Source organism: Propithecus coquereli, unplaced genomic scaffold (assembly GCF_000956105.1).
Source record: "Propithecus coquereli isolate 6110/MARCELLA unplaced genomic scaffold, Pcoq_1.0 Scaffold242, whole genome shotgun sequence".
Classification (NCBI taxonomy): domain Eukaryota; kingdom Metazoa; phylum Chordata; class Mammalia; order Primates; family Indriidae; genus Propithecus; species Propithecus coquereli.
Window position 1 is genome coordinate 310,242 of NW_012147975.1, and position 20,126 is coordinate 330,367.

General features: G+C 49.5%; 1 protein-coding gene across 3 annotated transcripts in view; it reads right to left on the reverse strand.

Moving 5' to 3' along the window:
- Positions 1-248: 248 nt before the first annotated feature.
- The window catches only part of TRPC7 (transient receptor potential cation channel, subfamily C, member 7), a 144,875-nt gene continuing 124,997 nt past the window's right edge, over positions 249-20,126 (reverse strand). For all 3 annotated transcript variants that reach the window (XM_012646340.1, XM_012646339.1, XM_012646338.1), the window contains 5 exons: positions 16,539-16,734; positions 11,031-11,252; positions 10,297-10,377; positions 3,199-3,274; positions 249-936 (listed from right to left, as the gene is read on the reverse strand). In XM_012646340.1, the coding sequence (XP_012501794.1) occupies positions 767-936; positions 3,199-3,274; positions 10,297-10,377; positions 11,031-11,252; positions 16,539-16,734 (745 nt within the window). In that variant the 3' untranslated portion in view covers positions 249-766. The remainder of the gene's footprint in view (positions 937-3,198; positions 3,275-10,296; positions 10,378-11,030; positions 11,253-16,538; positions 16,735-20,126) is intronic.

Sequence of the window (20,126 nt, forward strand, 5' to 3'; positions counted from 1 at the left end):
TCCCTGGGCCGTGGGTTCCCAAGGCCACCTCCAGACAGGGTGCAGGACAACCTCGGCGGCACATCCACAGAGCCTCCCAGGCTATCATGAGGTAATTTTATTTCTTTCCATTTAGGTAAAAATAGTAAATACAAGATAATCTTAATAAAGGTAAAAATACATCATTTGGATTTTGTCGTTGTTCTCTAAACAGTGCTACCTACAGTACAGTTTTTGATTTAGGATTTTTAGACTTTTTTTATATAAACAAATAGAACTGTTTTGCTATTAGGCTATCTGTGTTCTCATCTGGCACTTAAGAATAGATCGCAGGTCACCTCCCGGTTCTGTCTGGATGTGTGTGGGTGGCGGGGAGGGATTGAGGAGGGGCTGGTGGATGAGGTGGTCTGTCTTCCCAGGACACGGCCCGAGCTGCGGTCCCGCGTGTGGTGGGAGGGCACGCGTGTGCACCCAAGATGGCTTTCCTGCTCTGGCAGCAGGGACAGATTTCACTGTGGCTGGACCAAAGGTCTCACACGTTTCGGGGGGCACTTCCTCCCCTCCTCCCATGGTAGCCTTTCTTACCCAACAGCCCGGATTCACGGCAAGTCTGGGTCCAGGCGGCGCTGGGCTGGAGACGTCAGCCATGCCGCGAGAGACTGAGCCAGTAGATCCCCTTCATGTCCTCGAGGAGTGGGCTGGGGACCCCTCCCCACCGGGCTGGGGGCCAGGGCACCCGACCTGGCCGTGGAATGCTGGTAGAAGTCACAGATGCCAACGCGGGCTGCTAAATGTCTTTGCCCTTGTTCACCCTCAAGTGGTCTTTGTTTAAGTTCTTTCCGAACTTCTCACTGAGCTGCTGGATCAGGTCCGCCAGCTCACCGGTAGCTTGAGACTTCTCTTCGAGGAGCTCGTAGCGCAGGCTGGAGATGTCTTGCTTGATTTCCTTCAGCTCACCTGCAGGACGGATGAGAGTTTGCTGAGCACGAGCAGGCGGAAGCCAGGGGCTGGTCCCGTGCATGTGGGGTGTACATCCTTCCCGCAGGACCCCGGGCCCGAGTCTCGCCCACCAGGGATGGAGGTGAGGCGATGGGGGCTCTGTTTTAACCCGACAACCGCCCAGCTCCACACCACCGACGGACACATGCATCCATGTAAAGCCTTTCTCTTGCCATTCCTGAAAAGCCTTTCCCTTAAGTGTTCGAGGGAGGAGTGAGGATCAGGGCTGTGAATTGTGTCTAGCACCTGTTTCATATAATCATTGTTAGGATGTTGGTCTCGGAGTCATTAAAGGCAGATTTCAAGACTCTGAGCAACACCCTCATTAACTGGAACATCTATTTGCACGATGCTCTCAGTTTTGTTCTGTTGTTGTTTGTAGAGGAGAGAAACTCCCAAGAGCCCGCAGAGATGGCTCAGCATGGTGGATGCAGCACGGAGCAGGCCGGCCTCCCACGGCTGAGCCAACGGCCCAAGTAGGGTCCACTCAGCCCACGCAAGAAGCACCACCTCGTTCGTGCAAGCTGCGACAATGCCTGCCGCCTCCACAGTAAGTGACCACCAAGCGGGGACTTTGGCTCTTTATTTCCACAGTGAACCATGTGGTTAGAAAGTCCAGGGGGTCTGGGCTGTGGGAATCATTTTATTAGCCACAAGAGAGAGTCAAAAGATCTTTCCTGATACTACAGATACCGGACTTGACTCATGGGGCGTCTGCTGCCTGCGGACACATCGGTCAGATCTGGTTTTCAGGTATGGCTTACACACGTGAAGTGCAGGGCTTAAGGGCAGCTTGGATCTGTTTTGACAAGTGCATGCACCTGCCATCTGCCTTGCATCAGGGGCTTCACTGAGCCCTCGTTTCACGGTGTGATTTAAGTGGCGTGACACCTGGGTCGCCCCACCTTCCATACTAGATGATATTTCCGTCAATCACGGTGACACACTGCTGGAGGCTGGCTGGCGTGACACCTGGCAGTTACATGTTTGAGACCCACAAGTAGGGGTGGGTAGATGGGCCACTGCTCAGCCCCTAAACAGCGTCAGCCCAGGTGGCAATTCTGTCACGGTCGAGCTGCAGGCTGCACGCTGGGCGCCCCAGGACGGAGCGGAGGTCACTCAATGGCCAGGCTCCTTGGGTAGCCCCTGGGGCCCAAGAGCAGGGGAGCCCTAGAGCCTTCATTCACGGATGAGGCTGTTTCTTGGTGGCAAATACTTATCCTAGGTGTCTTGCGAAGGTTAATTGCCTAGTATAATGTAATTTGCTTTTCACTGAAGAGTAGCTGCTTAAAATAGACTGGAAAATAACCCAAACAGTGAAAATAATGTAGTTTGCAGACTTCGGTGTGCGTCAGAGTCACTCGGTGCTGGCCCCCCAGCGCCTCCCAGAGATGCCGATGCCTGAGGTCTGGGCGGGGTCTGGGCGGGGTCTGGGATCTGCAGTTTTAGCAGCTGGTTTGGAGGTGGGGATACTTTGAGAAACATGGCTGGTGTCAGATTCTGAGAGCCTAGACCTCAGGAGGCATGGGGCCACGCAGAGCTGAGCGACTCTGAAAGTGGGGTGTAGTCTCCTCGCTCTGCATGTGCGCCCACTAGAGAAGGACGGGCACTGCAATCCTGAACCATCCCGAACCCAAGGGACATGAGGTCCAGTCACGGCCACCATGGCTGCGGGAGGCAGAATCATGTCCCTCACCCCCGAGATGTCCACATCCTGCCTCTGAATGTGGCAATGTTACTCAGCAAATGGGAACTAAGGTGACAAATGGAATCAAGGTTGCTCATCAACTGACCTTCAAATAGGGAGATTGTTCTGGATTATCCCGGCAGAACCAATGTAGACGCATGAGTACTTAAGAGTGGAGGAGGAAGGCAGAGGAGTGGGTCAGAGGGATGGGATGGCAGAAGACAAGAGAGGTGGCAGCATGCGGGCTGCTCTGTGATGGGGGAGCGTCTGCCCGGACCGGAGGGCGCCCCCCGGCTGGAGTGCACCAGCCCAGCTGTGGCCGGCAAGGAGACGGAGCCAGGCCCGTGCCCCGTGGATATGTGTTCTGCCGACATCTGAATGATCCAGGAACCCCTTCTCCCCTGGAGCCCCCAGAAGGGAGCACAGAGCCCTGACAGCACCTTGCCCCAGCCCTGTGAGACCCCTGTCCGACTTCTGACCCACAGAGCTCACGCTGTTTTGGGTCACTACGTCAGCGGTGACCAGTCACATACCTTCATTGACTTCGTCGTTTTCTCTGTCCACCTGGGCCTTCAGGACGTATCTTTTTATGAGCCGTTTCATGATTTTCTGGAATGTGAAGCAAGGCAGGGATCAGAGTGGCATGGCTCAGCGTGGAGGCCGCCTGCGCGCTGTAGCACCACCCCTCCCCCTCGCAGCACCCTCCCACGCCTGGCGCCTCTCTCCAGAGGGGAGCCCTGCACGGTGGGGGAACCCGGCCCGTCTCTGTTTAATCTTCCTCCAGGATTCCATGTCTGCCTGACCCTGGGACGGAAGAACAGGACACTTCTCGACGCCAGGAAGCTGAGCCGAGCAGGGAGAGAGACGTCCTAGATGCACGGTGCTGCCCGAGGGGCCTCGGCCTGACTCTGCCCTGGCCAGTCCCATCCTCTGCCGCAGCCCTCAGTGCTGCTTCATGGAGGGAGGCCTGGGAGGGCTTAGCAGGCCAGCGCAGGTGGAACTGCCTCCCTTGGAGGTGACAGTGAATGGGGTGCCCTCCATGAGAGGAGACCTGCTTAGTACTGAAGTCGGGACCAGGCATGGAGGACGAGGCCATTGTACCTTGGAAAATTCCTACCAGAAGCAGGGCAGATACGGCCGGGCCTCTGCAGGTTTTGCAGAGATATCACCTCCCGTGAAATCCCACAGGCCTGACGCTGCGCTGCCGGAGTCACACCGGAGGAGAAGGATTTGGCCCTCATGTTCCGTTTATTATGCAGATACTGTATTCTTTAAGCAAGCGAGGCATGAATAAACACTTAAGAGACACCAAGAATAGAGCCAAGTGTAGGAAAGACTGCAGGAGGTGAACTTTGGATTTTGCCAGCTAGTCGTTCCAAGGTTCCTGTGAAATCACAGGATTTAAAAATACCCTGCGAGCTGGGACTTCTGAATCTCACAAGAGATGAGCAGCATGGACAAGAGGAAGGGAAGTCCTGGCTCCCCCCTCCCTTCCTGTGACCTGCTCACCCGCTCGCACCTGAGGACCAAGCAGACAGAGGCAGCATTTTCTAGATTGAATGAACCCGTAGGGACCCGGATCCTGTCCCTCAGCAGGTTGCTGAGTCCTCTCTGACTACCTGGGCTCAGAAAAGCTTCTTGCAAGTAAATGGGAAATGAACTGGGTGCAAAGAGCTGGGTCATTTAATCATCGTCACCACCGAGGGATGGTTCTCTCCAACCTTTCGTGGCGAAGCCCTTGCTGAAGAGGCATCTCCTGGCCTGTGACTCCGAGACTTCGCCTGAGCCCAGCAAAGGCTCTCGACGACGATGCTGGGTCAGCTCATTCAGGCCACGGCCCTGGGGCTCCTGTCCACCTGACCCTGCGGTTTGAGCTGTGATCTCATTTCAAGCTGAACGGCTAATTAGCAGGTTGCCTTGCTGCTGCTCCTTCTCAGAGAGACCTGGGTCTTATCATAGTCACGGTCAAACTGCAGTGCCGGGTTCCTCAGGGATATTCTTCTAGTCAACAAAGCAGCTTACCTAAGTTGTCAGAATATATCCCTTTCCCTGAGACTCTTGCACTTTGAATTGGAAAAAAAAACAAAGACTTTGTCCTGAGCCAGTTCTCATGAGAAAACAAAAAAACAAACAAAAAAAATCCCCCAAATACCTAGGTATCTGTCATTCTTACTGAATAAGGAGTTCAGAAGTATTCTTCCACTGCAAACGTTCAGGCTGACATGCGTTTAAAGGGATCTAGTTAAAGTCTGTTGCCTTTTCAAGGCAAACCTCAAGCATTAACGGTTCCTCAGTTTCTAGATCTATCAATTGAAGTTCCTTAATATTTACGACGTAAAGTGACAAGCCAGAGACAGGAAGCGAAATGGTGTTGAGAAAAATCCTTTCGTAGGTGCAGCAGCAATCACACTCTTTCCTGCTTCTCGTGCACAAGGGAAGTATGGGGTATTTAAAAATATCCCATAATATCGGTTTACTATTAATACATAATGTGCCCCTGAAACTCCATTTGCTTGAATGGTCGGGCCTGTTTGCTAGAGTCTCCTCCAACGCAGAGTGGCCTCCAGGACGAAGGGAGAAAGCATGAAAGAGCAGCAAAGGAACAAGTGTATCGAGAGCTCCCTACAGACTAGGGTTGTTCAGCCTTTTTCACAAAAATGATCTCCCTTAATCTTCCCAGAAACTAGTGAGATAGGGGTTGTCCTCCACTTACAGATGAGGACAAAGAGAGAGCAAAGCAACTTCTTCACGGTCACACAGCTGGGAAGTGGCAGATCTGGGGTTTAACCTAATAGAAACCAAAGCTGGGGCTTTGAGCTTCATTCAGAAAAAGGGCAAGTGTGAGATGGTTTAGGAAATAAGATGCAGGAAACTGGCTTCCATTAGGCAAAGGGGTCCGGGGCCACTTCTGGGCACCAAGTCTTTCTGTGCAGGAGGAAGCCTCGGGAGACTTCAGAGGACAGATGACCTCATCCACTGGTCACCCCTTGGGGAAGAGGGTCACTGGTCTGGCACTGGCATGAAAGCTCACGGCCCACTTTTGAACTCCCCACTAGGGTTAGGTAGACGTAGGGCTCAAAGGGCAGAAATGCAAGGATTTGCATTTAACCCTCAACATGCACAGGATTACAGAGGCTCCATGTGGGAGCAGAGTCGGATGAGCTCTGCAGATGTGCAGGGGCCCTTTGACCTCCCTCCTCACCTGCACGTCACTCCCGCGAGTGACAGGGACCTGCCAGCATAGAGACTTCACATCCTCATGGGGACCTAGCTTCCTTTCTAGTATGTATAATATATGTTAGACAACTTAGCATCTTTAAGAGCCAGTCTTGCCACCAGAAGGTCTGAAACGGTTGGAAAGATGCCCCAAAGTTCAATGTAACATGGATGCCCCAGGGGATATCTGTTTCCAGAAAAGACATCAAAAGCCTCCCTTCCTTTACTATGTGGGGGGAAAGTGTGTTCCTTCGTGATGAGTTTGCGATACCTCCTTGCTGTCTTCCACAGAGTTCTTTCACTGCATGGAGATAATAAGCTTTCCCCAAGTTAGCATGTCCCTAGCGGTGGCAACTCTCCCCACCCTGCCCCCGTGCGTTTAGCAAGCGCTGGAAACGAGTATATTTAGCGCTATTACTCAGGCAAAAAAATACTCAAGTGAATGAAAATGAGATGCACAAGGTTAAGGATGGTTGTCACGTGGAGACCTACACTCAGGTCCCCAGCCCAGACTCCAGGGGCCCAGATGACCTCTGGCTGCTGCTGGTGGAGGGGAGAGACAGTTCTCTCTGTGCAGCCAGGGCAGCTGAGGACACAGACAGAGAGAACACACATTGCACCCTGAAGATGGCCAGCGAGGCAGCATCCAGAGGGAAGCAATGTTGCCCACTAGGAAAACAGAGAGTGAGGGACGTTTGCAAGAGAGTAGACAAAATGGATCCCAGGACGAGACATTTGTTTAACTGGGTTTATCAGACACCAGAACAGAAGAAATAAGCACTGGCAAGCTGTTTATCCTGTTTGCTTTCATCTCTACAGCAAACAAGGTGAAAAAGAAGAGTCCTGCTGGGTTTTGGGGTGACTGCAACATAAAGATTGGGGCTTATTCGAATGATGGGCTGTGCCTAGATCCTATGGTTGGTTTGGGATGTGGTTTGTTTGCTTTGCCCTTGGAGAGAGGACCTGTCAGGGAGTGAGTATACGGGTCCATACACCCCGCGCCCCGACAAGCAGACACAGGGGATCCTAGAACCAGTCACGGGGAGCTCTGGGAGGAGGTGCACTTTGGCCATCTCACCAATAGCGTGGTTTTGTTCCATTGTTTGGTCTCATGTCCACAGAACCAAGACTGGAAAAAACATTGCAAAAGCAAGGAACTAATTTTGTGAAAAATAATAATTCAGACACCCTGGAGTCTAAGAAAAGCGTAGAGAACGTCTGAAGTCTAAAGGAGCTGTCTTCTCTGACAACAAAGGGCTCAGAAAAGTGGAAGGATTGGCAAGATTAAAATAAACACCTGAAACTCTAACAATTATGAGATCTATGACAAGATAAAAAGGAAACAAGCTTAATAACCACATGTGTATGGGCTTTTGTCTTCTTGAGAACGCTACGCGGTTTCTCAGGACCACAGCAGTGTGGGAGGCTGCTAGAACACGTGCTCAGGGAGACGGCAGCTCTGGACAGGGCTTGGATGGTAAGACAGTGGGAGTCAACCAAGCTCCTCGTGCTTGTCAGGTCTGGAGCCGAGAGGGAGACACACGAAGCCTCATGGGTAGCAAAATGCTGTTTATTTTGAGCATCTGGGTGCAGATGGGTGGAGGCCAAAAGAGCGTCCACCACGAGGGTGGGGAAAGCCTTGGGTTCTATAGAGGGTTTCTCTGGGGGGAGTGAGCAGCACCTGCAGAGATAGGGGAGGGCGGCAGTAACTTTGTCCTTCTCGGCGGGACAGGAACGTCCGCGCAGCTGTCTGTTCGATTTACAGCCTCGGGATTCCAGGCTTCTGTTTCACAGGCTTTATGATCAGTATCTAAGTATTATATCCTATACGTACTCTTCGGGTCCCCACCCTAAGCCAATCTAACAGTGCTCTCTGCACATTCGGACACTGCTTTGGGAGGAAAGTAATGCAGCTTGGAAGGCCAGGGGCGGGCCCTTCGTCTGGACAGCCAGATGGGCTGGGGTCAGATCCCTGCTCACATCTGTCCCTCTGCCTGGCCCACGCTGCCATGGTAGTAGAAGTGTGGGCGTGCCCTTTCCCCTCGGGCTCGGAGGGTTAGGTGGGTCTCTTCCCAGTGACTGTAAACACAGGCAAGGCAGGTTCCAAGGAAGGCTCTGGTTCAGGACGATGAAGAGGAATAACAGGCAGGTGCCCAGGCAGCGTGACATGGTGAGAGAGGAGCACCCTTCCGAGCCAGACAGATCTCAGTTCGGCTGGCTGTGTGGCCTCAGCCACTGAGCCTCAGTTCCCTCATCTGTTAAATGGGGTTAAAGACAGCGCCCCTCTCCCAGGAACGTGATGAGACTGGCTGCACTTGGGCTAGCGTGCCGCCTGCCGCCAGCTGTCTCTCAGTGTCATCTCAAGGTTTACTCCTGTCACGGGCAGATGATGGCTCAGGAAGATGCCAAGACTGGCCGAGCAGGGCTGGGCCAAGTGCCAACATGTAAAGCAGGGTGCTCCCAGCTCCAGACTATTGTCCTCTCAGCCCTTTCCCTCTGAGGCCTACTAGCCAGTTTTTCTTTCTTATTTTCTGTGACAATTATTTGAATAAGTAGCCCCACGGTTTTCTTTGTGGATTCACAATATACAAAGCAGGCAAAGCTTTCCAAGGTCATCAGTAGCCTGAAGCTGCAAACACCGATCTCACCAATCTCTGTAATCACAGCAGGAAGTTCCTGGGGCAATTTAAGGCAGTGGGGACTCAGCTCCTGAGGGTGAAAGGGAGGGATGTGATTGCCGTGATTGCTGGAGACTGTTTTCAAAACAGCCTTCTTCAGAGAGGATTTGTTCTGGGACAGGACACACTCAGCCTTCCTTTATCTCAGGAGTTGACTCTGCTCAAAACCCAGGAGAGATCTGGCCCTAACCCGTTAGGGTTTTCTGTGTTTTCTGTGACACAGATCATCTATACTTCTGAGAAGTGGAGAAATAAAAATTCTTCCCCTGACCAAAGGATTTGGCTGGTAAAATAGCTCAAAGCAGATCGGACTGGTTGGTCCCAATTTTGTGCACGATTAAACACAAGGTTTGCCCACTGCCGATTTTTAGCCTGTGTCATCTGATAAAACTATAAGCTCTTCGAGGGATGAGCCGTTTCTTAATCGTATAATTAAATTCCCCAAACTGCACAGCTGGCTTCTGAAATGTATGTGGAGAGATTCAACTAGAGGCCTGGGTCTGGAAGACGCTAGATCTGTAATAGCTCCCTTTGGGAAGGTGGCACCAGGGACCCTTCAGCTGGGCCCAAGGGAATGCTTGGGACGGCTGCAAATTTGCATCTGATGAGAAACGATCAGCATGGATAAAGCTGCTGATCACAGACTCGGGAAAGGCAGGAAGAGAATGGCCTGCACCTTCCTAATCAATAATTGTAGTTACCATTTATCACCGGCTCATGGGCCGATTGAAACTGACACAGAGATTCGGCATTCGTTTCCAAAAGCGATTCGAGGATTGCAAGTATAAAAGGTCTTTTTTCTAATTTTTATAACAACAGACTGGGCAGGCTGGCAGTCTAAGGTCAGATGCTCCCTGAAGACACCAATGTCCACCTGGTTGCTACGACAGACACCCGGGAGTCACGCTGGGCACCGCATCTCCCTCCCCCACAGGCATCCCGGCACCAGGTCTTGCTGGCTATTCCTCCAGAACTCACGGCAGCCGTCTGCTTTCCTCCACCACCCCGCGCACACCCAGTCCAACCATCACCCTGTACCTGAACCACAGTCACATCCCCCTCCCTGGTCTCCCTGCCTCCACTCTTACCCTACTTGTCTCCTCTCATTACAGCAGTTAGGTGCTCTTCTTAAAGCGTGCATACAATTTCATCATCTCTTTTCCCCCTTGCAAAGTTAGCCCCCCATCTTCCCAGACAACCCAGAAAGAATACAGTCCACATTCTGACATGGTCTGGCCCCGCCTGCCCCCTGTCCTCATCTGCCCCCATCTCCCCCGCTGGCAGGGCCCCAGCTACTCCGGACCTGCCAACCTTCCCCACTCTGGCCTTTGATGTTACTCTTCCTCTGCTCATCCCAGATGTCTTGGCCAACTGTCCTCTCTCTGAACATGCCCCCTCTGATGACCACGCGTAAGCAGGGGCTCCTTATTTTTTCTCCATTTTTGAACCATACTGTTTTCTTCTTGGCACTGTTATCAGTTTGAAGTCCTATATTTGTCTGTATGTTTACTTGTTCATTGTCTCTCTCTCCCTAGACTGGAGGCACCACTGAGGCAGGAGCCATGTCTGTAGCCCTAGCAAGTAGCACCTTGCCTGGCATACAGTAGGCACTCAAAACATGTTTGTTCAATAAAGGAAGGGAAGAAGCTGCATTCTGTGGGGATGTCACAGCCAGGGGACTAAATCCATGTCTTTGTGGTGTCTACGTTTGCCCGCGCTGCGGAGAGGGGCGTTTACCTGGTATCTGGTGGGCTTGCTGAAAGTGTTATTCGATGTCAGGTTTTCAGAATTCCTCACGCCTGCCTGGTAGCGAGTCTTCTGGGGAAAAAAAACAAACAAACACCCATATATACACACACTCCAACATGTATGGTAGGACTGGAACTGCAAGCACATATGGGACTGTCTCCATAGGGGACCTTCTGAAGGCCGACGTACCCACTGCTGCATGGCTTCCTAGAATACTGCTCCTGGGAGCTTCAGTTCTGTCGGATGGTAACAGCGGTGACAGAACGTTGCTTGGTCAACTTTGGGAAGACTGAGTTAAAGTTATGCGGGTGTCTTTCCTCCAGGACTCCTTAGAGGTCTTAATATGCTAATAAACTTCCAGAATCTCCAGAAGGCAAAAAAGGGGCAAGGAAACCTTTTCCCCAAAACAATCCCCAAAAAACTTCCGGGAAAAAATAATAAAACTCCAAAGCCAACAAAGAAGTCCCCCCGCTGGGGCCACCGCTAAACCGGGCAGCTTGCTAAGTGCCCCCGACGCATCCTTCCAGGGAGCTGTGGGGAGAAGGGAGGTACCACAGCAGCCTCTGTGGGTGATGGAGCTTTGTGAATTTGCCAGCAGATTCTAGAAAGCAGGGGGCTCCTGGCTCCCCTCGTGTTAAGGGCAGACATGCGAGTCAAACACACTCAACTTCCTCTGCCCCTCCTGTTGCCTCCTCTTGCCCCGTAAACCGCACGCCACCTACCCTGGATTTGGAATTCAGCATGCCCATTTCAAGGTCATTTTCACAGCTTTTGGCCTTAGATTTGCAGAGTTTTATGAGGCACATCTTGATTCTCATTATGAGATAATAAAATGATTTAGGACTTGGCACTAGATTAAAAGGAGCGGGTAGAGTTCTTCCTTCATCAAAGTAAGACAGCCAGAGTTTTGCTCGTGCAAATTTCCATTCCACGTCTGCGTCCTCCTGTGGCACAGGGGAAACAACACAACGTCAAAGGCCACGATTCGACACGGGAGCGCCATCCGATTGCACAGCCCGTGCAGATCTGTGCAGTCTACACAATCCGAGCGCAGATTCCTAGGCAGGACTCTGGTGCATTTGTGGACGTTCTCTCTCTACCGTTGGACAAATACAGGGAGTTCGCTCTCACTAAAGCCACGTGTGTTAGTCACTCTTCAATCTCTCCACCTAGCTCCCTGGAACTCGTCGCTAAAAAGCCTGAGCCAGTTCATGCCGACTTCCCCTATTCTCCGCTGGATATTTCCAACAACATTCTCCACCTGCAACTCACCAAAGAATTTTCCTCACCGCCGCTTAATCTTGTTATCTGTTCATTTTTCCAGCTCTACTAGCTGATGCGTTAACCACCACAGCGTTAAGGTATTTATTAATCTTTTAGAGAAGTGCCGCCCAGTGGAAATAGTAATATATCATGAGCCACAAAGGTGAACCACACAGGCAAGTTTAAATGTTCCATTAGCCCCATTATAAAAAGTAAAATAGAATAGGTGATATTAACTTCAGTGATATATTTTATTTAATTCAATAGACCTAAAATGTTATCATTTAACATGTAATCATTATAAAATTACATTGAGATAGCTTACCTTATTCTTTTCATACCAAGTCTTCCCAATCCGGTGTGAATTTTATCCTTACAGCACCTCTCAGTTTGGACTAGCTACATTTTAAGTGCTCGATATGCACATATGGTTAGTGACTAGCATATTGGACAACACAGTGGTGTATTTATTAGAAAGTGTATTTCTTATTAGAGTGCAGCCAAGGAGGTGTTAAGACATCTAGCATATGTAATTCAAGATGCCTCTAGTCTGTAGGAGGTAACCCAGCCATGTTCCCTTCCTGGGTGGTGGGGTTTAAGATTTAAGTCTGGGATCCTTCTGAGCTCATGTCAACGCCAGAGTGCTGAGTGGGCCCCCTGAGAGGTAGCAGGTGCGTTTTTCCATAGACAGGCCCCTCAGACCTCTGTCCTAGGAGGGCAGTTTGCGACCGGGAAAGAGGCATGGGATGTGGAATCAGACAGAGCTGGGCTCAAAAGCCCCTATCAGCTGTGTGACCTGAGGCAAGACTCTGGGGCTTGCTGATTCGTGTGATGGCTCTGAGGCCGGCAGTGAGATGTGCCCCTAAGGGCTGGGCCCCTCTTTCCGTAGGCAGGGGCTACATCCTGAGGGGCTGTGAAGCCCAGCGGGGCCCACGTGAGGCTGCTGGGATGTATCATCAGGCTTGGCCACTTTGCTTTTGTTGAGGACTGACATTGGGCCTGGTCTCCTTGGGGACATCCTCTATGGGTCTTACAGATTGGAAGCTTTTGAGGAAAGGGCTCACTCCAGCCTCCTCGGCCTGAGAGGAAGGGGGCGGGGGTGCAGTGGGAAGAGCACGAAGTTCTAGAGCCTGCCTGGGTTCAAAGCCTGGCTCTGCTCCTCACTAGCTGTGTCACCATGGCGGGCTACTGGGCCACTCTGGGCCTCAGTTTCCTCATCTGTAAAATGAGGGTAATAATACCCACCTCATGGGTTGTGAGAATTAAAGGAGAGAATGCATAGAAGACATTCAACAGTGCCAGACATTTAATGAATACACAGTAAACATTATTTTCACCTCATAGCCTCGCACAGGCCTTAGTAAGCACTGATCCAGCACCTACTCTGTGCCTGGCGTGTGCCGGGGAGGCCTTGGGCATGACAGTCCATGCCCTGGTGGAACACACAGTCTGGCCAAGGACATGAGTATGTTAAACGGCTCATCAGCCAGTGTGTTACCCAGAGGTGTGCTAGGCTGTGGGAGGGTCTGGGTGCTGGGGCTTGCGACCTGGCCTGGGGGTCAGGGAAGGCTGCCCGGTGGCCGGTATTTGATCTGAGATCCAAGGAATGGGCAGTTCTAAGCAGGTCCAGCAGGCGGTGGGGGTGGGAATCGGCAGGAGTTAACCAGCAGAGGAGTAAATAACTCTGGAGAAGGCTGGCAGGAGGGAGCGGGGGGAAGGAGGTTGAGAGCTGGAAAGTGAGATAGAGGGAGGATTTTTTATGGTTACTTTTTTTTCCTCTAAAGATCAAGAGACTTATTTAAATGCCGACAGGAAGGCTTAGGTAGAGAGGGAGGGGATGACGTGCAGTGGGGCGGCGGGAGGGCAGAGAGCCGGCCAGGCAGGGCTGCCCAGCGGCGATGGCCCCTCCTGCCCCGGGCACGTGCGGGCCGCAAGCGCAGCAAGGCTGTGAGTTTAGACAGTAGGTGCTCAAGGTCCACAGACCGCATAAATCAGTGTTCTCATGGGAGGATTTATGGATGTGTACTTCAAAGGTCAACATGACTGTGAACCCCTGGCATTTTCTGGTGGCGCTTCCCACGGTCCAGGCCTTGCAGGGGCCCCGTGCTCTCTCACCTGATGGGGAGAAGTCCGGAGCCCAGAGGGAGGTGTGGGGCTGGCATGTGCCCTCCCCGTCTCCGTGGAGGGGTGACTTGCCATCACAGGCGTGGGCTTGTGGGCTTGCCCACTCCTGCCCCGCTCCCTGTCAGCCGGCCACAGGGCTCGCTGTGCCGCCACCACTGGGGCCAGAGCAGGACGTGCTTGTCAGGATGAGGCAAGTTGCCCGCGGCGGGGAGTGGGGCAGAGACCCACAGGTTTTCCAGGCTCCATCTGGTTTTCTCTTTTGCATGGGGAAACTGAGGCCCAGAAGGCCATGGAGGACTAGTGAGCAACAGCTCATTATCCACACAGCTGACCAAATATATAAAATGTGTTAAAAATATACATGTTGTTTGTCCATCCATGAAGCGCTCATTCTTCTGGGGGTGGAGGGCGGGCAGCTGAGGCTTCGCAGCCAGGCTTGCCTCTTCCCCTCCCCTCTTGCCTTTTTCCTTGCTCCATCTACGCTCTTGCAGTACCGAGCATACCATGCTGCTTGCCCTCTCCCTGCCTTGGCACGTGCTGTTCCTGCTGTCCGGAATACTCTTTTTGGCGGGAGTGTCATGGACTGAATTGTATCTCCCTAAAATTCACGTTGAAGCTCTAACCTCCAATACCTTAGAATGTGACTGTATTTGGAGATGGAGCCTTGAAAGAGGTGATTGAGGTCAAATGAAGTCATAAGAGGTTGAGACCCCAATCCCGTAGGGCTGGTGGGAAGGACGTGTGAGGACACAGCAAGAAGGTGGCCATCGGTAAGGCAAGCAGAGAGGCCTCAGGAGAAACCAACACTGCTGATGTTGGTCTTGGACTTCCAGCCTCCAGGACTATGAGGAAATACATTTCTGATGCCTAAGAACACAGTCTATGGTGTTTTTAATGAAAAGCCTAGCAAACTAATACACAGGGATCTTTATTTTTTTTCTTCTATATGAGAAATACACACATAATTGTTGCTTGTAATTTAAGGATGGAGGTACACCAAGGAAGTGTGGAAGTCCCCTTTCAAATCTCTCTCCTCTCACTCCTTTCCCCACAGGGTGCCATCAAGAGTGTGGTGGCTCCTTGGAGTTCCTTTGTTCTGCTTTCCTTTCTGTATATCGGCATTTGCATTGTTATGTAACTAAGATTTACCTGTATGTGATCTTCCACAACTTGCATTTTTCACTTGATAATATCTTAGGGATTTTTCCATGTCAGTACAAAAAGGTCTTTCTCATTGTATGTATACAGTATTCTATACATCATTTTAATGTGTGACTATATCACAGTTTATCTCAACATTCTGATATTGATGGGCTACTTCCAAGTTTTTCCTTTAATGAACATTTATGTAAAATTGTATTTATGCATGGATCTATTCCTAGAATTTGAATTGTTGAGTCACTGGGTCAGTGCCTTGTATTTTTTTTTATTTTTTGCTTATTTTTTTTAACTTTTTAATGGGTAAAACAATAACATGATTTATAGAGCATAAAGAGTATCAAGAGAAAGGGATTCCACCCACCATGCCCACCCCCACTTCTCCACCTTTCTTGTGGACTCCTTTAGAGGTTTTGTCTTTTTCAAATGCCTATACAATCACAAATGAATGTGCCTTCCCTTTTCTTTCATTCTTACACAAGAGAAAGTACATTATATATGTTGTTCTGCAATTTGATTTTTTTTCTTCTAACACTGTAACTTGGAGGTCTTTCCCTATCAGCATACAGAGGACATCTTCATCTTTTTAAAATAAAATTGCACATTATCCCATTGTTCAGATGAATCATAATTTATTTAACTAGACTTTTGTTTTCTTAGAGACAGGGTCTCCCTCTGTCACCTAGGCTGGAGTGCAGTGGTGCAATCATAGCTCACTGCAGCCTCAAACTCCTGGAATCTTTCAGCCTCAGCCTCTGGAGTAGCTGGAAGTACAGGCATGTGCCACCATGCCTGGTTAATTAGAAATTTTTTTTTTTTTTTTTTTTTAGAGATAGGGGCTCACTATGTTACCCAGGCTGGTCTTGAACTCCTGGCCTCAAGTGATCCTCCAGCCTCGGCCTTCAGAAGTGCTAGGATTACAGGCATGAGCTACCACATCCGGCCTAGATTCCTATTAATGCTCGTTTAGTTTGTTTTTAATTTCTTGCTGGTCTACACAAGGCTGCAATCAATAGCTTATGGTTTGTGCATTTTAGATTTTGATAAATTGCCTCCTAATACATTCTCTCAACCCCTCTACCTATCTGGCAAAATCGCTCTCATCTTAAATGATCTTCAAGCATCACCTCTGGATGCTCCCTCCACCCGCGGCCAATCACTATCGTTGCTTTGCCCCTCCTGCACCTGGCTGCACTGGCCCCTGGGCATTGTGATTTGTTGATTGCCACCCTTGCTTTCCTCGCTGGACTACGAGTTCCTTGAGGATAGGAACTGTGTCTTTGTCATCTCTGTACCACCGGTGCCTAGCATAGATTCAGCATACAGTAGGTACTTAATAAATAACAAGTAAAAGGCAAAAGGGGACTGACTGTGGGCTGGAAGATAATCATTCTGATTGCCGTGGGTCACCTGCATGATGTCCTGAGAGGACACCTGTAAAAGAGGGGACATTCGTAACCCCAGTTCTTTCTGCTCTCTTCGGGCCACGCTGTGTGGTGGTGACGGCAATCCGCGTGGCAGATTGGCCAGAAGCACTGCCTGGAGCAGTGCAGGAGGGATGCCTGGTGTGTGCTGCTCTGGCCGCACATTTAATGACACACAGGCTTATAACGTCCTTACCCTCGTCGCTGGAAACAGCATAAATCCGACCAAGGCGGAGAGCATTGCCAAGGAGCCGGCCTTACCTCGATTTCCTGATAGGAGTTGTTGATCATGGCTATGAGCATGTTGAGCAGCACGACCACCATGGTGACATTGTAAACGCCGTAGAGAACGTAGCCGATGTTCTCGATGAACTTGTGGTCATATTTCAGCACCACCGAGATGACTTCAGATAAGCCGAATATGGACCAAAATAAAGTTTTAAAACTTTCTTCGACCCTACAAAGAAACAGATCGTCTTTCACACGGTTTGCATCAGCTCGCACTTTACAAAGCGAGAGTCGCCGTTGCCCGACGGCGCAGGGCTGGGGCTGGCTGGTGGTGCCTACGTTCTGGAATAATGCACTATTCAGACTCCTAAGAACACTTTGAAAGAGTATTATTAGTATAAATGGCAGGCTCTCTCTTTTTCATTCAATCCATTTACTAGGGCTCCTGGCTGTGGCATCATTTTTATCTTGCTGTAATTAATTACACATTTAAAATTAAACGCCAGGGCAAATGTTTGTTCTTGCGCATTACTAGCCTCAGAAAGCACATGCTTCCTTCGGTAGACTCCTAAGTGGTTCTTCTCAGAGTCCGCAGCCCACGTGAAGGGGAGCCGTGGCAGTGCCCTGTCCACACGTGGTGCCTGGCGCCCGGTGCAGGGCTCACTGTAGCCTCCTGACCACCTCTGCGGTGGCCTCATCTATTGCTTCCATTTTACATACCCGTGGCCAGCCACAGGCATTAAGTCCTCTAAACCGGGGCTGAATTACCAAAAATGTGGGGCAGGGGAGTTGGTGTGTCCACATTATTCAAATTCACCAGGTAACTGTGCAAACCTTACCTTGCGGCTCCCTTAGGGAGATGCTGCACGTGCTTTGGTGGAAGTTCAGGTAAGATCTTGCTTTTGGGACACTGCTCTTTGACCCTTTGGAGCTTGTTAAATTACTGAAACACAGGGATTTTTAAGAATAAGACCCAAGCATATTTCATAGTCCATACTTTATGGCCGTGACCCCATATCAGGTTGATGACATAGAATCCAATCAGAAAGCTGGATTTTGGTTGGATGGTATAGACCATGAAGATGCATCTGGTAACATATGAATGGTTAAGTGCAGTTCTTTGAGTTTGCATCCAGATTTTTGGTACCATTATGAGAAAGTACTTTTTTTTTTTCCTTCTCTTTAACATTTCAGGTTTTCAACACTCACCCACAAAATGACCAGGATTAGCTAGATCTCAAAAAAATTCAGCATTTCTCAAGGATTGGTATTTATTTGACAAGATGTACAAAAATACTAGCGCTCGTCACTTGGGCTAAAAATCCATCTCTTGACTCGCATGAATTTGCAGCTCTCGGAGTGTGGTTGCGTGGGCGTGTGTGTGTCTAGCCAGCTGTTTGGCTCGTTCCCTGTGCACCCCAGAGTCTGAAAAACTGATATTTGAAGTGGGTTTGTGTTGTCATTGTTTGTTTTTGGTTTCTTTTAAAACTGTGACTTCGGAACATTTAATTCATTTTTGTGTTAGCGAGAAGGAATTTAGTTGGGGGTTAGAGGTAACGACTAGGTATTAAGCCATTATTGTAGAGCTCCAGCTCTCGATGCTATTCCGGGAGAGGGGAAAACTGCTTCCGCACGCAAGATGCCATCCACCGTGTGGCATGATTCACTGTGGTGTTGTCTCCCGTTATGAAACAATCTTTTGGTTATCACCCTAGTGGAAGGGAACAGTGGCAAGGAAAATCTAAAATCACTGCATGAACCCCAAATGCCAAACTGGAAGGAGACAGCAGGACATGATCTCTGTGGCAGTTAATTGTTCCCTTGCTGGCAGGATCCAGCGGAGAGCAGAGGACGCGCTGTTTCGGGCAGGGGCTGGCCAGATGGGGCCAGGTCTGTGCACCTGCCATGAACCACCTAAGACACGGATATTTGTGACGGAGGGAGGTTTTACCCAGATTCAACTTTCCTTTGTTACCTTTGAACACTCCACAAACCTTGGCTGTTACAAATGAAGCAAGCAATTACAGAACACATCGAGGGAAAACCTTCTGGATTTTGATGAGGGAAAATGAGCCTAGATTCAGCATGCATTTTTTTCTCATTTGCTCTTTGCCATACATTTTGCCACTGAGCCCTGACTTATCCTTGGTGCCTTCACTTAGGCATTCTGTGTTAATAATCTGAAGGAGGCAGAGCTAGCCCGTTAAGCAGGATGCATTCTGGTAAAAGAATATTTACAAATCTGTAAACCTTTGCCTTAGTCCCGCCTTTACATGACCCCCTGCCCCCAGCAGAGAACAATTAACTGGCTCGGAATGATGATCTGTTCGTTTTGTTGTCTCTTCCCGGCAGTCTTCAATACTGCATATCTGTTTTATTTCTATTTTATGGTTTAAGGACTAATCTCTGGACTTGGATTTGGCCATGATCTCCAGGAGACTCTACAAGAGGTTCAAACTCACTGGGATTCTCAGAGCGGAGGCCACTCGCTCCAGAGTAATAATCAGCTGCACCTATCTGGGCAGGAAGGGGTCTTAGCCAAAGTATGGATTTCTAACAATCTCTTTTATGCTTTTAAGGAGGGCATCTATGGCCCTTGCTTCCCCTCTTTATGGGACAAAATGAGTGAGGTAATAAAGTCTTCCTTTAAAGAAAGGTGGGTCTATTGGCTTGAATCACCCAGGATGGCTAGATTTACCATTTGGGTCTCTTGGGTCTTTCATTTGCACCCACCCCTCTTAACGTGAACATTCAGTGGACTAACTGAATAGACTAATTTTGTTGCCGTTATGTTTTTGTTAGAGGGGATCTTACAGGCTGAATTATGCTCAGTTATCTGGGCTAAATTGTAAGCAATACAATATTTTATCCATAGCTCAAACCATATAACTAAATAAATTCTAAGTGCAATTGAAGAGTTAAATGTTAAAAAATTATGTGATCAAAAAACTAGAATAAAATCTTGATAAGCACTTATTATATAATCTGGGGCTGGGGGACATTTCAGAAACTACAAAGTTGACAGATTTGACTACACAGAACTTTACTTGTGTACATGAAAAACACAATAAGCAAAAATATAAGGCAAAAGACTAAGTGAGGAAAGGATTTGTATTTGCAAACATAAGATGGACAATGGATGATGTCCTTCTTATATAAAGAGTTCATAAATCAAAATGAAAATGATAGACATCCTAGTAGAAAGAAAAAGGGAAAACAGGCTGGGCTCAGTGGCTCACACCTGTAATCCTGGCACTCTGGGAGGCTGAGGCAGGAGGATCGCTTGAGGCCAGGAGTTTGACACCAGCCTGAGCAAGAGGGAGACCCTATCTCTTGTAAAAAAAAAAAAAAGAAAAAAATTAAAAAAGAGAGGAAAAAAGGGAAAACAATTTCAATGAAAACTTGATGCTTTCTATGGTGACAAGAGTTCCACAGTTAACTTGGGAGGCCAAGCTAGCGTTATCTTCTGTTTTAACATGTGGCAGGAAATAAATGAAACTTGGCTTCACTGCCCTGAGTGGGAAAGGCTGTGTTACCTTGACCTTGGAACCCTATAATAATATATTCTCAGAGAGAAAGCTGGCCTTGGGAAGGAGCCAGCTGATCCCAAGGGCTTGGGCA